The sequence below is a fragment of the Nerophis lumbriciformis genome, linkage group LG07 (assembly GCF_033978685.3).
Source record: "Nerophis lumbriciformis linkage group LG07, RoL_Nlum_v2.1, whole genome shotgun sequence".
Classification (NCBI taxonomy): Eukaryota; Metazoa; Chordata; class Actinopteri; order Syngnathiformes; family Syngnathidae; genus Nerophis; species Nerophis lumbriciformis.
Window position 1 is genome coordinate 39,777,363 of NC_084554.2, and position 18,755 is coordinate 39,796,117.

General features: G+C 39.2%; 1 protein-coding gene across 3 annotated transcripts in view; it reads left to right on the forward strand.

Moving 5' to 3' along the window:
- The first annotated feature begins 6,439 nt into the window (after positions 1–6,439).
- The window catches only part of cnksr2a (connector enhancer of kinase suppressor of Ras 2a), a 91,217-nt gene continuing 78,901 nt past the window's right edge, over positions 6,440–18,755 (forward strand). The window contains exon 1 of one of the 3 annotated variants that reach the window (XM_061965122.2): positions 6,440–6,821. In XM_061965122.2, the coding sequence (XP_061821106.1) occupies positions 6,758–6,821 (64 nt within the window). In that variant the 5' untranslated portion in view covers positions 6,440–6,757. The remainder of the gene's footprint in view (positions 6,822–18,755) is intronic. The other 2 variants (XM_061965120.1, XM_061965121.2) reach the window with 2 other exon arrangements.

Sequence of the window (18,755 nt, forward strand, 5' to 3'; positions counted from 1 at the left end):
CCCTGCCCTAGGTCTTACAGTAATTGATTATGCAAAATATAAACACAAAAACATCCAAAAAATCCAACACACTTGTTTCACTTTTCAGAGAACCCGTCGCTTCCTCATTAACATACCAATTGTGGGGAAAAAAATAAATAAATGGCTTCACTATACATCTTAAAACAGGGGTGTCAAACCAATTTTTGCTCAGGGGCCGCATGGAGGAAAATCTGTGCACACGCGGGTTGGACTATTAAAATCATGGCATTAAAACTAAAAAATAAAGACAATTTCAGATTGTTTTCTTTGTCTTACTTTTGCCCAAAAAAACCCAAACACATTCTGAAATTATTACAATAAAAACATAGAAAAAATACCGGCAGAGGTAAAGTTTAGACCCATGAAGGATAGAAGAAAGTGAATGAATGTTTATAACTGAATACATTTACATATGCATAAAAATGTGTTTTCTTTTGTATTATTTTTTTGAATGAATTAAGTAACGTTTATCAATCAATCAATCAATGTTTATTTATATAGCCCTAAATCACAAGTGTCTCAAAGGGCTGCACAAGCCACAACGACATCCGCGGTTCAGCGCCCACATAAGGGCCACATAATAACCTTTTTCCAAAACACAATATAGAATGTGAGATATAACAGGATAATGCATACATTTATCATTTGTTTTCAAAAACGGTTACAAAAAATCGGGACCCCAAAAATTTACTGTGGGACCCCATTTTTATGACTCGATGGGGTCCCCGGGACACCATTTTGAAAATTCCTAGCGCCATCACTGATGGAGTATTGGTGTGTGCAAAACAGCAATAGGCGGCTGTGGCCTGCGGGCCGGCTCGAATACTAATCAAATATCATCCCGGGGGCCATAGATAATCCATCCGGCCCGTGGGCCTTGACTTTGACATCCCTGTCTTAAAAAATAGTCAATTATCTTTTCTCCAGCGAACAAGCTAACGTAGTTTGATGTTGATAATGTTTGATGTTACAAGTGTTACATGGGGCATGGTTTCAATGTTACCAATTCCTTAGTAAAGAAAGCAACTATTGGCTGTCATAAAGGTCGCTAGATGACATCATCCCCTCATTTGCATAATTGATTACAATGGACGTTGTAGGAGGGAGGAATAACGTCGTGGGCGAGATAAAAAGTGAGTTAAAAATGCCAAGTATGATTAAAACTGTAAATTAACTTTCTTCTGTCCATTCTTACTCTACTTTCTTTAAATGTAAATCAATTTTGTTCTGCATTGTTAAATGTTAGAGTACCTAATTTGATCAAAAGACTGAAGGGTTGTGACATTCACAAACAAACCGAACATATTGTCTGGCTTATTAACATTAACAATGGACAATAAAGAGATTAATTTTAGTGCGACATTAAACGTTTAGCTCTCTCTCTGTAAAACAAGACGTAAACAGCGGCAGCTTTTGCACATGCGCATTTCATTTGCAGTCTGGACGCTGAAGAGTGTGGGTCTCCTCTCTGCTCTGACTGCAGCTGGGACTGCTGCACGAGGCTACTGCCAACCTGACCATCTGTGAGGAAATTTACTGCATGCTTTCATGTCTCCAAAACATCGCAGAAAGTCGCTACATTTGTTGCTAGCCACTTTTGAGATAAATAAAAAAAGTTAAGATGAGTCTGGAAGACGCCAAGTTGGCAATATTGGGTTTGGGTTGTCCCGATACCAATATTTTTGTTACGGCGCATGCGCATACCATCATTCCCTCCGCAGCAAGCGCCGCTGGAGGCTCCGCTGAGAGCACCTCGGGACACGTCCCTGCTCGCTCATCTCGTGTTGCGGCCACGCGCCTGCATGGCTGCGGGCAATCAGCAATCAATGCACCTGGATCTGATGAGGATCGACGGCATAAAGACCAGCGCAACCTGAGATCCAGTGCTAGGACTAGTTCACTGTTATCAGTAAGCATCGCGTCTCTGGCTTCCCTCTGCCCTTGTCTTACATGCCCCTTTTTGTTCCCGCAGCATTCCTTCTGCTTCCTTGGATCAAGCTATGCGCCTCGCTTCCCTGGACTCCCCCTGGAATTGGACCCCTGCTTGGACACGGACCTTGACGCCTCTCTCCAGCCCCCGGACCACTCGCACGGTTTACGGACTTCCTTCCAGCCTCGCCCCACTGGACTTCTGGACTATTCATTCAACACGCACTTACGACAAACCTCTGGTAACATTCACATTGTTTAATTCCTCACATAGTCCTGCTTCACACACATCCAGTAGCATACACACTCCATGCCATCATCAAGCTCAAATAAACCTGTTGAGCTTTATTCCTGTCGTTGTATTGTCTCCTTCCCCCGCCGAACGTAATCATTTTGGTACCGGTAGCGGTACCAAAATGTATTTCCATACTTTGATACTTTTCTAAATAAAGGGGACCACAAAAAATTTCATTATTGGATTAATTTTAACAACAAATATTATGGTGCATTAAACATATGTTTCTTCATGCAATCAAATAATAATTTTGGACTTAAATAAAATGTTGAACATACTAGACAACTTGTCTTTTACTAGTAAGCAAACAAAGGCTCCTAATTTGTCTGCTGACATATGCAGTAACATATTGTGTCATTTCTTATTCATTTATTTTGTCAAAATGATTAATCTAAATTGTTCATTTACTGTTACTATCTGCTTACTTTCTGTTTGAACATGTTCGATCTACTCTTGTGTTAAAATGTAAAAATCACTTATTCTTCTGTTTGGATGCTTTACATTAGCTTTGGATGATACCACAAATTCGGGTATCGATCCAATACCAAGTAGTTACAGGATCATACATTGGTCATATTCAAAGTCCTCATGTGTCCAGGGCGTATTTTCTGAATATATAAACATAATTTAAATTTTAAAAAATGAAAAAAAAAATATCGATGTAATCATAGTAGTATGGACGAGATGCGCTCTTGTACTTGGTATCATTACAGTGGATGTCAGGTGTAGATCCACCCATAACGTTTGTTTACAATGAGGAGCGCCAGCTTTTGTTAGCAGTTAGCTATTGTGTGTAAAAAATCATGTTTAGCTATTCCTCATCCTGCAGGGATGATGCTTGTAAGAAACTTACTTTAGTTGTCGCCATGGAGGCGAGGATTAGTGATTTATAAGTACTATAGCTAAAACACTGCCGACTGCGGATGGACATTAGCTGCTAGCTTGCTAGCCATGTTTTAAAGCACCTCTTGTAGAGCGGCATTTCAGTGTTATAACTTCACTTTTGTTTGTTTTTAAGCCAAAATGCGTCCATTCTCCCTTTTTCTGTCCACACACCGTGTCTGCTTGTAAGTACTCCGTGATCGTGCACTGCCGAACATGCTCCTCTGCTCGTAAAACCAGTAATGTCGCAACGTGACGCGCCGTCATGACGGTGAAAAATAAAAAAGGGAACCGCTATTTTTCAGAAACAGTGTAATACAGTTTTTGATATATTAGTATCGCGGTACTTTACTAGTACCGGTATACCATACAATCCTCCATCAATCAATCAATCAATGTTTATTTATATAGCCCTAAATCACAAGCGTCTCAAAGGGCTGCACAAGCCACAACGACATCCTCGAAACAGAGCCCTCCATTGTGTGGTTTACTTAATTAAAGTCGTTTGAGGGCGAAGTATAATGCTTACAGCACGTTTAAAAGTTAGCGCCCTTTAAGCAGCCGATTAAGGTTGCAAAAAGTCCCTATAATGTTATGTTGTTGTATGTGGTGCATGACATGGTGTTGTGCATAGTAACAGTGTACAGTGGTACATCAACTGAATGTTTTGAGATAAGAGCTGTCTCTTGGCTAATTGTTATGCTTCAAGTTACAAGCAAACATTTCAATTACAAGCATCCCCGCCATTAGTTAACATAGCCAATGTCACAGTGAACCCTGTAAGGTTACCCAAAACATCAGGTTTTACTTGCTGGACATTACTTTGTTTTCCTAAGCATGGAAAATAAAAAATGAAATGTGAAATCAAAAGCATATGGTATTCATTGGATTAAAGAAATACATCAAAAACATGACCAAGTGTGTTGCCAACTCACTGCTAGTTTGCACTAAACTTATGCAGAACGCCAGCCAATGATGTTAAAATTATATTTAAACAGCTGACATTTATCGATTGAAATATGGAGTAGCTGCTGATGGTGTGTTTGATGGAAAAGCAGGCCGAAGGACATACCATAGAACAGTGATTCTTACAATTTTTTAGGCATACCACTAGTAGTACGCAAGCTCCATCTAGTGGTACGCCAAAACACAGTGTTACTGTTCAAACCTTGTGTAATGTTACAGAGGACAAAACTATTAAATATAGTTATAAACTAAACTAAAAACCTAAATAAACTAAAACCCCTGCCTTGTTTTTAATTACATATTTAGGCCTATTATGCTACTCTATATTATTAATGTTAGTCATTATGTTGGTACTTGGAGAGCCAAGTGTTTTCTGAGGTGGTACTATGTGAAAAAAGTTACTCTGCCATGGAAGTTCGCTCTCCAAGGTAAATCCTGTACATTATTATTACATTACTAAAATAACTACTATATATTGTTCTTTTATGTACAATATATCTGATATAAGTAAGTGTTTTTCTTTTTATAAGGCATGTTACATTTTAAAATGTTGCTTTTTTTCGGGGGTGCCAAGCACAGATAAAAAAAGATTTCAATCCATTAATTAATGGGTGAAGTTGATTAGAAATACAAGTGTTATATAACCAATTAAGCTCATAAGTTGAGCTACTACTGTACAGTACATGTAAAAAAAAATGTTTTATTTTTTTTTTGTCATAAAAAAAATACAATCTTGTGTGCTTACGGACTGTATCCCTGCAGACTGTATTGATCTATATCGATATATAATGTAGGAACCATGAATATTAATAACGCAAAGAAAGAAACAACCCTTTTGTGCGAATGAGTGTAAATGGGGGAGGGAGGTTTTTTGGGTTGGTGCACTAATTGTAAGTGTATTTTGTGTTTTTTATGTTGATTAAATTTAAAAAAATAAATAAATAAAAATGATTTTCTTTATTTTTGTATTTCTTGTGTGGCCCGGTACCAATCGATCCACGAACCTGTACCGGGCCACGGCCCGGTGGTTGGGGACCACTGGTCTACATAACATGTAATGGTGGTTCTTTGGTCAAAATGTTGCATGGATTATGTTTTACAGATCATCTTCAAGCCGCTTTCTGACAGTCGCTTCCGGATGCGCCGTTTTATGAGCGGTCTTATTTACGTGGCTCACCTTCGGCACCGTCTTTTCTCCGTCATCTTTGTTGTAGTGGTGTAGCGTGCAAGGACGGGAGTGGAAGAAGTGTCAAAAGATTGAGCTAACTGTTTTAATGACATTCAGACTTTACTTAAATCAATAACGGAACAGCATCTCCTCATCCGGAAACAACAACACAGGAAATGTGTCCCGTGAAAAAACGTCCGACCGGAACTCTAATAACTAAAGTTCCTTGGGTGAATAATGTAAACTCACTACATCGGTATGTTTTAGCGCTTTCATTGTGAGTTTACTGACAGATAGAAGTAAGAACTTTACAGTACTTTATATTAGAAATGGCAACAGCGGAGGATGAATGTTGAGCAGCTCTTTGAGGTTGTGTTTCATCGCATTCATCCTCACAGAGGTCAGTGAAAAATGTAAGCTCTCGAAAAACGCTGTAATGTTTTCCAAGCGAATACCGCCAATATCGAGGGTGGAGACTCGGCCGAGCAGCTTTGGCTCACGAAGGTACCATGTCATCTTATGCTTTCTTTGGGGACCGACAATGTTTAGCCAAATGAGGTTTTGAAAAACATCTGCAGTAACATTGAAGACATCTATGGCATTCTGAGATAAATCAAGGCATCGGATGCCTACCGTGCTGTTGGTCAATTCCCAAGATTGAAAATGTCTTAAATAGATTTTTTTTGATGATAAGAGACAGCAGATTTGGTAGATGTTGTATTGCGTAATGAATATCTAACAAGGATTTTAAGTGCGCCTTATAGTCCAGAATATACGGTACATTAAATGGCTTGTCCCCAGTAGGGCTTGTTGGAGTAAAACACTTTTGAACTGTCTAGATTCCAACATACAATTTTGGACACCCCACTATTGTGGAACCCCTGAGTCCTATTAAAAATGGTTGGAAAATACTATAATATGGGACCTTTTTAATAGAGCCCTAAAGGATGGAAGTCCACAAGGAGCAATTGCCTCTTGAAAGAATGAAGGGGGGATAAAGCAGGAGGAGGAAATCAGCTGAGGATTCATTTTTTCCCCACACTGAAGTAAAAATAAAATAGAGGACTGTTTCCCTGTCGCATACGTTGCCTCCATCATATCTGCACAATCGCCTTGTAGTCATGATGTACGTGGAGCCACCCACGGGGAGCGTGCACACGTTCACCAGAGAGGGAGAGAGAGATGCTGTGACTTACCCATCCGGGCGCACACACACACCTCCACACACAAGCCTCGACATATCCCGTTGCCACTTGCTCGTGACAGCGTACAGAAGCGCAGAGGAAGGACAGAAGGGGAGAGGCAGCATGCAGACGAGCTGAGGAATGTACCGGATAACGGGCTATTAGAAGTGGAGGGGGTTTCGGGGGGGGGCAGGCGTGTGGACAACAGTCACCTGGCCCCGGAGGAGGGTGGTGGCGCTGGTGGGGGGGTTCTTCTGGGGCCAGCCCTCGGAGATCCGTTTTTTTTGAAGGGAGGGGGTGAAAGTTTGCCCCATGGCGCTGGTGATGGAGCCGGTCAGCAAGTGGACCGCCAGCCAGGTGGTGGACTGGATGAAAGGTGGGTGAGGATACGATGATGCAGAGATGTCGCTTGCAGTGGGAGGTGTCAATCACTCACAGGGTGATGTCACGACGACAGATGACTGACAGGAGGAGATAAACTTTCCTCAGAGAACAAAGATGTGTGGTACTTACGTTTTTTTTTCTTAATGAAATATCTTGCAGCAGATCAGAGATGTTATCCTTGCATAATTTAGCAGTGTGCACCTGGAGGTCTGGGAAGGCTGCAAAACTCTCTTTTCATGAAATGAAGACCTGTTGCAGGCAAGCATAGGGAAAGCAATGCCAATTAGTAGTTTGATAGGCAATAGAGAGTAAAATGTAAGCGTTACTACATTTGAAAAAGGCCTAATTTGTCTCAATGGACGTCGTTAGATGGCATACTTTGTGAAGTGTTACATAAGTTACATCATAATACTTCCTCGCCATTCATTGTCGGTGCTCTTTATATCAACATATTTGTCCAAACTCAAATTGGGATATTAAGGAAACAAAATTTTAATGCAATGCATATTTCAATAATTTTGTTGCTTTGTTTTAATTTTCATTATTTAAATTTGTATTTTTATTTTCCATTATATTTTTAATTTCTATTATATGTTTTACATAATTAATTTTTATTGTTACTACGACAAATAATGTCAATAGTGAAATGGACCCAATGATAAAATGGACAAAATGACGATGAATATTGATGAAAGCAGCTCAGGCAATATGACATTTCACCCCTCAGGTCGCATTTACTAACATAAAAAAACACTACTCTGTTTGTGATAGAAAAAAAATTTCATTATTATTATTTTGACGAAATTACTTTTTTTTTTACAATAATAATAATACAAATTAATATTCAAACGATAATATTATTTGTACTAATAATAGTATTATCATTTGGATTATTTAAAATAATTAATTAATATTGAAATTATAATATCCAACTACTATTATTATTAATAATAAAAAAGTAATTATTATTTATATTATTATTTTCATTATTTGAATTGATACAAAATATTTATAATTAATATTAACCTTATAATATTACTCCTACTATTAATACTAATAATAATAAATAGTAATAATATTAATTATTAGTATTATTTATATCTATATTATTATTAGTATAATCATGTTTCAATCAATAAAAATACAAAATATATTGTCATGTTTGGTATTTTTAATAATTTTAACTGTAATTTAAATTGTATATGGTTTATTTGCATTAATGACAAAATTAACAATATTAATATAGGCAAAATAAATAATAAAATAGTTATAATATTAATCATAATAATAATAATAGGACAAAATGACTATATGAATACTGATATTGGTGTCCAGAAAGAAGGTCAAGCAACACGTTGACTCATTGGCTGACTTGCAAACAAGGGATCGTGACCGAGATTAGTCGCACGATGCGCTGTACCCTTTGTTTTGTTTCCCGAGAGGTTAGCGCTTGGTCATGTGTGTTTATGTGTGTGGTCAGCATGTGGGCGGATGGTGAGTTGTTCCGTCTCAGAGCGTCTGTGCACAACAGCTGACAAGAAGGCGCGTGTGCACCGCCCCGAACAGAAGGCGCTCGGCAAGAACATGCGTGTGCCGTGCCTTGATGTGGTATTTGATCCATGTTGCGGGCCTCTCGGGTGTGTCTGGCAACACTAGGAAATATGATTCTGTGTGTGTGTGTGTGTGTGTGTGTGTGTGTGTGTGTGTGTGCACACGTGGTAATGTGCGACATATGCCACAGGCGCTGAGGCCAAAGGGTCTAGGGTCTGGGCATTGTTGGTTTGCGATATTGTAGCGTTGGCACAATGCACATTGGCACCACGAGGGAGGGGTCGGATGTTTCACACAGAAAGCTACAACTGTCACATTTTCAAAATTTGTGCTTCAAGAGCAATTGATCCGGAAATACTGACACTCTTGTTAAAGGAAAGCCATTATGAAGTGGGTTCAAGTGTGTGACAATTGTATGGTAGCTACAGCATGTTAGCTGTTGTAGGTACTGTGAATGACATTTGTGGTGCCCCCCCTATGGGTTTTGCTAGCATACATGTAATCAGTGGCGGGCCGTGCGTTTCTCACCTAGGCCTTCAGTGATGTCCTACTTAGTCCGACTTCACCTTTCAAAATACCGTAATTTATATCACCACATGGACACGGCTGGAGATACTATACAGAAACACACTTGCACGCTACTGGCCATTAAATCCCCTCGACAGTGTACATAACGATCTATTTTTCCGCGCATTTAACATTCAATAAACCCGCTTCAGCAATTAAAACATATACTATGTGGTACTGTCAAAATTAAAAGAATTGTATAAAACAAATGAAACATGAAAAAATAAAGAAATAAAATATTTGAACTCCCAATTTGTAGCACCTATTCGACACCGTGTAAGCCAGTGGTACCGCTCGTAGTCGGTAGTTGTCGGTTGATTTGTGTGAAAGTGGTGGGCAAACCATTACACCGCAGGGATAGCTTCCGGTGTCTGCCAACCTTGTCTCACAAGATCTAGTTTCTCTCAAGTATCCTTCTTGAAAATAGCCTTCCAAATATATATCTGCCACCTAATCAACATTTTGCTCTCCTTTGTGAGTACCGGTGAGTTTTCTTTGGCTTTCTATGGCTCGTATGCTAGAAAGTAAATTAAAAATTACTTTTATCTTTAATTATGATCATGATTTCTGGTTTATGTTAGGCCAGCAGAGAAAGCCTTGCTGGCCCACCACTGCATGTAATACACATATCATCAAAGTTTTATTATCATTAAACAAGCAGTCAATGACTCACAGGCAATTAGTTAAGTGCCACGCAAATCATTTTTGCTTAATAGTGGCCTTGTTTGTCAAACAATCTTGCAGTGATCTTAGAGTATCTTTGAATACCGTTTTTGAAGTGCTTCTTTGAAAAAATAGCAAAGATGCTCCCTCTGTCATTTGGGAAATGTTAGACAGAAGTTTTGCAGGAGGTCCTTAAAAACAGCATTGCACCCTTGTCAAATAGAGGATCCATGACGAGAATTGTTGGCTCGTGTTTTTGCAGTGCATCCGTAAAAAGTGCAACGCTGTTTAAACAAATGGTGGATCTTTGGTTACCATTTTTGCAGTAGTTCCTAAAAACGGCAGGGCTCTTTTGTCATATAGAGGATCTCTGACATCATACTGCTTATATTCTAATTTCTGAGGTAATCCATGACTATATTACAGAACATTATATTTGAAAAAACTCTGATGGGTACCTTTCACATTTGAATCGATATGGTACTGATTCCCAGCACCCGGGAAAACATACCGGTACCAAACAGTTACATTTTCGGTACTTTTGTGTGTTAATAAACCTAAACAATTTTCATTTAACATTTAACCGGCGCTGTGTTGTCCAGTTGTTAACTGTTCTTACACTTCTGAGTTTCATTTGCAAATACCGTACTGTACTGTATTATTGAATAGGGGTGTATAAAAAAATTGATTCCTATCACATCCCTATTCTAAATCGATTCAACATTTTTAAAAATGTATTTAAAAAATATTTTTTTCTTTCTATAAGAATCAATTCTGCGATTTTGTTATTCTTACAAGCCAGACTTGTGTTTATTTCCGTACCTGACGGTTTCGGCCACAACTGTTGCCTTCCTCAGAGGTTGTCACGTGATACATATCCCGTTGCCACTTGTTTATTTCCGTCAGGTACGGAAATAAACACAGGTCTGGCTATAATAACAACAAAATCGCATAATTTTTTGAAGACCTATTGAACCTCTTTGGATTATAAGAATCAATTGTTAAAAAATACATTTTTAGGCCATCTGTATGCAACTAGAATTAGCTTTTTCTAACCTGTTTTGAAAAAGTTTCATCATAATTATCATACCGAGTAATAAAATGCGAGAATCGGTTTGGATCGAGAATTGTGTTGAATTGAGAATCAATTCTAAATTTATATTGTCACTCCAGGAATCGGAATCAGATCAAATCGCTAGGTGCCCAAAGATTCACACCATTAATATACAGTAAACTTTGCAGTTGCAATTCCATGACGTTGGATGGCAGTAGCGGTTTGACTACGGTGTATTGCCTTAGCCAGGAAGTAGTCTTTGCCGTTAAGTTGAATGTGCCCGTCTTTTCTCTTGTTGAGACCTACAAATTGTTTATACAGTAGGTATTGTACTTATTACACACTAGATGTTTAAAAATGCATCTTAGTTGTAGTTTTCATCACCTAATTTGGACGTGTTCAAACCGCCAGGTAAAATTGCCAATCACTAGCATGTCTTTGGCTAATTCAATGTAAATTAGCATTGAGCTAGCACATTTTTTATCCTTACTGTACAATTTCAGCACTTTCTTCTAACTTTGTTGGCATTGCAAATTATAACATTACCTAAAGACAATTCGGCTGATTCCGCTCTGAGTGCTTGACTACTACTTCCAAGTGCTAGAGTCCGGTCTGCAAACGGACGTGACATCACAAATCATCAAAATATGGCACTGTTTGATTTTACGTATAGTACCGACGGATTTCGGTCAGTATTTGGCACCCATCCCTAATAGAAACACAATATTGTTTTGTACAAACAATCCAAGAATTCGGGTTTCAACCTGGCAAATTTGAGCTAGAGTCTGAAAACATCCTGCATGTGCACGTCCAAGAGGGTTCTCGTTTTTGTCATCTCTTTAACGACAAAATAGTGTACCCAATTTTGATGTCCATCTCTTAAACCCCCAGGTGTGTGTGTGTGTGTGTGTGTCTGTGTGTGTGTGTGTGTGTGTGTGTGTGTGTGTGTGTGTGTGTGTGTGTGTGTGTGTGTGTGTGTGTGTGTGTGTGTGTGAGAAAGACAGAGAGAAAGTGACGGCCCATTTGAGGGTGTGTGTGTGTGTGGGAGTTTGGCTCGCCTGCTCTTGTGAAAAGTGTGCATCTGTGGGGGTTGGAGTGTGTGAGTCAGCTATGAATCATGCCTTTTTTTGAAGCTGATCATCAAGCACATGTATGCGTCGTACCATGCAGACAAAGTTGGATTTTGGGAGAATGTAATAAAAACAGTATACCTTGGCCCTAATTGCTTTCAAACTATGACAGTATAATGCTCTTGCAATAAGCATCTAAACTCTTTATGTTAATATGTGTGATTTTGGGGGATAATAGTGCATCATATTGCATAAATACTGTGTTTTCCCAGGCTGAATCTTTTCCAAAAATGACAATGAATATGTGAAACAAGTGCCAGAGTGCAAAGAAAATGTTTTTTCTTTTTTTACAATACTCTGCAAGTTGTGACAAAATAGTCTCAGTCATGAGTTTGACTTTTCATGAAAATATGTTTCACAATTTAGTGGCAACTTCCCCTATGAAGTGCTGTGGAAATCTGCACAATTCTGCTACGTGTATACAGTACCAGTCCAAAGTTTAGAGACACCTTGTCATTTAATAACATGGGTAAGTGCGTCTAAACTTTTGAGTGGTACTGTAGCTCACTCACAATCAATATTCTAATCAAAATGAATGAGGTGTTTCCATGAACGTACATAAATTGCTACTAAATTACTGAGTACAGTGCTGCTTTTATTGTAAATCAATGTGCCTTTCATTGCCACATGTGCACTCAGCGATGCCACTCACAATTTGTCTCATCCCATTTCTCCTGTTAAGCGACGCCAAGCCCAACTTTGGTCGCAAAGTGCACGCCCCCCACCTTCTGCTCGTATGCCTCTTTCATCGTTCTAGTAACACTCTCAACACGCGAGAGGCGGCATTGTTTTAATCGCCCTCACGTCTAGCGGGAGGCGCTGTTAACACTCAATAAAACACGCTCCTGGATGGGAGTGCATGAAAAATAGCAGAGCCACAATGGAGGAAGAAGACGAAAAAACACAAACTACCTTGCTAAACGCTTAAAAGATCTTGCAGACATTTTGTGCCATTCAGTTTTTGATTTCCATGTCATTTTGGAAATGCTACGGAATATTCCTTTTTTTTCATCACTGAATCTTACATAAAAATACAAAAAAAATAGGAAATGCCTATTTATTTATAACATACAAGTCATCAAATGGTTAAAAATCATAAAAAAATTCATTCATCCATCCATTTTCTACCGCTTGTACCTTTCAAGGTCAGCAGGGGGCTTGAGCCTATCCCAGATGCACTCGTGCGGAAGGCAGGGTACACCCTGGACAACTTGCAACCTCATTGCAGGGCCAACACATTCAGCAACCATTCACACTCATATTCACACACTGGGGCCATTTTATTGTTGCCAATTGATATGTACTGTATATTTCAGGCAAATTGACTCATTTAAAGGGGAACTGCACTTTTTGGGGGAAAACTTTGCCTATCATTCACAATCCCTATGTGAGATAAGAACAGAATAAATGCTCACCAACACAGATTTAGACAGATTTGTGAATAATATTTGAGAGGAATAGGTCTTTTGTGTATATAGTAAAAGTTTTAGATCAGGGGTGCCCATTACGTCGATCGCAATCTACCATTCGATCGCGGACGGTGTGTCAGTCGATCGCCAGCAAGGCATTAAAAAAATAGTCCTAAAAATTAGCGATCATCTATATATATATATATATATATATATACATATCTATATATATAAAAAAGATGAGGTAGATCACCTTGACTTGGTCAATTAAAAATTAGCTCGCCTACTGAAAAAGTGTGGGCACCCCTGTTTTAGATCTTTGAGTTCAACTCGTAAAAATTGGGAGCAAAAACAAAAGTGTTGCATATGTATTTTTGTTCAGTGTATTATACCAAGGTACGGCTGGCTAAAATGTACCGGTATTACGGAACATCTGTATTATGGGATCTGTGTCAACATTCTCCAGCTAACTTAATACATATGTTTTGGCTGTGCCCATCCCTGTGCACTTATTGGACTGAAATGTTTAATACTTTGGTAATTGGCAAAAAGATCAAACCAAATACTTTAAGCGAACTATTTGGGGTAGCCCAACCTTCTCTTAGCAAATCTAAAAAGAACTTGGTAGCATAACGACTTTGTTGGCTAGGAGACTCATTGTGATAAATTGGAAGGCTGCAGCGCCTCCTTGCCACACCCGCTGGATTGGAGATATTCTTTACTTCCTCAAATTGGAGAAAATCAGGCTGACTTTGAGTGGTTAGTCTGTAAAGTTTCAGCAAGTATGGGGTGGTTTTCTAAAATATGCAACAGACTGATCTCAAATTTAACCCCGATTGAAAAGTAATTGAAAGGGAAATAATTGATAAGTTGTCTGTGGCTTCATGTCAGTATTTGTCTGTACCTATTTGACTGATGTAGGTTTTTTGTTTTTAATGTAATTTTTTATAATTTTTGTGGGTTACTTAGAACATTTTTTCATGTGTTTAATTGTATTTCTGGACTGTATATTTCAAAAATCCAATATGCAAATGTTAAAAAAAAGTACTTGAATTGATTTAGACAACGTTTAGTTAGCGGATTTTGGCTAAAATTATAGTTAAATCTATTTTTCACACAAGGTACAAGCTAACAATCTTACCGAGTTGAGATCGCATCCTCCAAATGTTTGACATTCTGCCGCATTTCAATGCACCCGTATCATAGATATATTATCATAAAAACAGGATATCCTTTGCAAAATGAGCAAGGTATTCATATTTTTAACAAGAATAAAAATAAATATCCCCACACTTTACATGTTTTCACCCGCGATGTTGATGTGAGTGGCGGTTCTGACTCGGGTCCTCCGGAAAAACACGAGTGATGATCACGACAATGTCGACAAATTTAATTGTCGGTTACAAATTTTATTGTCGACAATATCGATGTATCGTTGCACCCCTAAATGGGATGTTTATATTTTTTAGCAAAAGACTTGTGTTCCCTGTTTAGATGATGAATTCAGCATAATCCTCACTCCTCAGGAGCGAACGAGCAACTTCGGGTCTAAGTTGAGTTTCAAAGTTGACCAACTTCCCGCCTTATGGCCACAACCTTTGACTATATTCCAAAAGTGAAGCATTATTTATTACTCTAGCATGAACTTTCACAAACTCAGAGGCGATTCAGCAGCTCAGTATGTCAAGAGCTGCAGTAGCTACGTTACCGCTGTGATCAAGGCGCAAAATAGTTCCTCTGTGTTAGCTCTTATAATGCAGGTCACGGCACGTAAATGCAGCATTGTTGCCGGTTTTCGGATGTTTTTTATAAGAGGACTTTATGTACTGTATTTTTCTAAATACAAAGCGCACTTAAAATAATACAATTTTCTCAAAAATCGACAGTACGCCTAAAGTATGTAGTAATTCTGGTTGTGCTTACCAACCTCAAAGTAGTTTTATTTGGTACATGGTGTAATGATAAGTGTGACCAGTAGATGGCAGTCACACAGAGACACGTGTGGACTGCAAGATGACGCAAGCAGCACAATCCCAAAACGTTGATGTTACATTGAGAATATACACAAATAAACAAGGCTCTCAAAAATCTGTCAAAATGTTTTAGTACGACTTTGGTAAGCTACGAAGCCACAAAGCTTCATTGGATTGTCCGTGCATTGCGGTTACCATAGTCAGACGTACTGCGCTTCAACATACAGGTATTATTAAGATGGAGGACCCCAAAAGGCACCTATTAGGATCATCTGGCGTTGTGTTTCGACCTATTATGCATAACCAACTTTTCTTACTTATTGGCTCCTGCTATTTGGGATCTGCATAAGTCCCAAAAATGTGTGCGCCTCTGCCATTGTAGTCTGCGCCATAGTCAATAAGCTCCTTCTTTTTCTCTACCCTCTTGTTGTGAGGATTTCATCCTCTGTTGTTGCCATTTCTAATGTAAAGAAGCGCATAGCTCTGACTTATATCTGTCAATAGACGCGCTAAAAACTACCGGTACAACAAAGATGACGGGGAGAAGACGCTGTCGAAGAGGAGCCACCTAAATAAGACCGCCCACAAAACGACGCATCCTGACACGGTCAGAAAATACCTTATAATCCGGTGTGCCTTTTGTATGAAGAAAGACCAAAATAGACCCACTCATTGGCAGTGTGAATTATAATCCAAAAAATATGGTAATAGATGACTCCCATTAGCTACATTTTTAGTCACTTCTTTCTCGCGTTTGCTTACGATTTAGAATGCATTAAAAAAAAATCTAAAGAGATTGGGCAATGATAAGCAAAATACCCCAAAAAGGACATTACCGGTACACCTTTAAAAAGGTGGGAAACAATATAATTATTCAATATTTATACAGCAGTTTTGGGAACTTGATAATTTTTTTTGGCCATAATGAACTCGAGTGTGAGTTTATATCTTAAATCTTGACTTGTTTAAAGTGCAGGAAACCATTAATACATGCTACTTGGAAGTTTTTGGGATGCTGCCATTTTTAATCATGAGGGTGAAATGTTTTTATTTTATTTTATTGTATTTTTTTAAGTTAAAACAGTCTAAAGTAAGTATTGCGTTCATCTATGATCCTGGCCTTAAAGGGGAACTGCACTTTTTGGGGGAATTTTGCCTATCGTTCACAATCATTATGAAAGACAAGAGGACAAAATGTTTAGTTTTTTCGCTTTCTCACATAAAAATCGTCTTGTTACCTCTAAATCCCTTTAAAATTGTATTCAAAAACCGTCACCAATACTTCCTTTACGTTCCGTAACCTTTATAATAACCAAGCTGTAGCGACATTGTTATTGTAAAAATGAACACAGAGGAACTCTTTTTCCATCGTAGTAAGACATCGGCGTGATACGGTATTCGCCGTAAAAGCTAACTACGGCAAAAGATAAGCTTAACGTCAACACAAAACACGTCTGAGTTTATAATGCACAACACTGCGATACGACACCAATTTGTACTGACTGAAAAACATGAAGAATCCCATTACAATATCTGTAAAGTATTAGCCCACATTTCATGTTTTATTTGTACACAGCCAGCCAGACAGTGCATGTACTGTAGTTGTAATAACACGCATGACGTGCTGCGTGTATCATGATCGACATTAAAGTGACTCACTCCATGAAAAGTTGTTCGTCTGGTCCAGCTGGCCGGCGACGTTTCCTGTGGATTTTTCTCATGTCAAAATGGCTAGCCTCTAAGTTCCATATTTATAGCGTCAACATCGCTTTCATGCCCCTCTCCCGGCTTCCGTCTGCTCCAATGTCTCACTTTTCCTTTGTGCTCGCTTCAATAAGCAGCAGTATATTTAGCTTCAAAAGTATAAGGTTATGAATCATCATTTGTCACAAAATAGTCGTATTCGTTGTTTGTTACCAACTCTGCCATGATTAGAAAACACACTGATGTTGGATCCCGAAAGAAGGAGGAACAAACATGTTGCCAGAAGTCAGACGTGTGCTGCCATGGAAACAGAAATCAATGCGCTAAAGAAATCAGGCCCAGAAATGATTAAAATGATCAAAATACGGTAAATATTGATATATTACTTGGGATGTCCGATAATGGCTTTTTTGCCAATATCCGATATTGTCCAACTCTTAATTACCGATTCCGATATAAACCGATACCGATATATACTGTACAGTCGTGGAATTAACACATTATTATGCCTAATTTGGACAACCAGATATGGTGAAGATAAGGTCCTTTTTAAAAAAAAATTATTAAATAAAATAAGAAAAATAAATTAAAAACATTTTCTTGAATAAAGAAGAAAGTAAAACAATATACAAACAGTTACATAGAAACTAGTAATTAATGAAAATGAGTAAAATTAACTGTTAAAGGTTAGTACTATTAGTGGTCCAGCAGCACGCACAATCATAAATGATAAATGGGTTATACTTCCATCCATCCATTTTCTACCGCTTATTCCCTTCGGGGTCGCGGGGGGCGCTGGAGCCTATCTCAGCGACAATCGGGCGGAAGGCGGTTTACACCCTGGACAAGTCGCCACCTCATCACAGGGCCAACACAGATAGACAGACAACATTAACACTCACATTCACACACTAGGGCCAATTTAGTGTTGCCAATCAACCTATCCCCAGGTGCATGTCTTTGGAGGAGGGAGGAAGCCGGAGTACCCGGAGGGAACCCACGCAGTCACGGGGAGAACATGCAAACTCCACACAGAAAGATCCCGAGGCCGGGATTGAATTCACGACTACTCAGGACCTTCGTATTGTGAGGCAGACGCACTAACCCCTCTCCCACCGTACTGCCCTGGGTTAGATATAAGCACAAGTTAACACTTGCAGGGCATTACTGCCTGACGCACCTCCGACAGTGCCATGTGGTGCTGGCTGCAGGGTCATCAGCCGGGAGCCACCTTTCACGGATGTTTCGCTCCTTTAATTCCGGAACATCTCTGGGTGGTGGAGCAGCGACAGGGACGTCTCCCTTCCGCCCCCTGCAGCCAGCTGAAGGATCCATACTGTACCCACATTCTAACCCCGGTATTATTGCTGTTGTGTATATGGAATGAGTCCCAAGGGACTATGCATGGCAGGGACGCCCATCTCCCTGAGTCTGTATAGTGCTTTTCTACCTTCAAGGTACTCAAAGCGCTTTGACAGTATTACCACATTCACCCATTCACACACACATTCACACACTGATGGCGGGAGCTGCCATGCAAGGCGCTAACCAGCAGCCATCAGGAGCAAGGGGTGAAGTGTCTTGCCCAAGGACACAACAGACATGACTAGGATGGTAGAAGGTGGGGATTGAACCCCAGTAACCAGCAACACTCCGATTGCTGGCACGGCCACTCTACCAACTTCGCCACGCCGTCCCAATCTTGTGTGCTTACGGACCGTATCCCTTGCAGACTGTATTGATATATATTGATATATAATGTAGGAACCAGAATATTAATAACAGAAAGAAACAACCCTTTTGTGTGAATGAGTGTAAATGGGGGAGGGAGGTTTTTTGGGTTGGTGCACTAATTGTAAGTGTATCTTGTGTTTT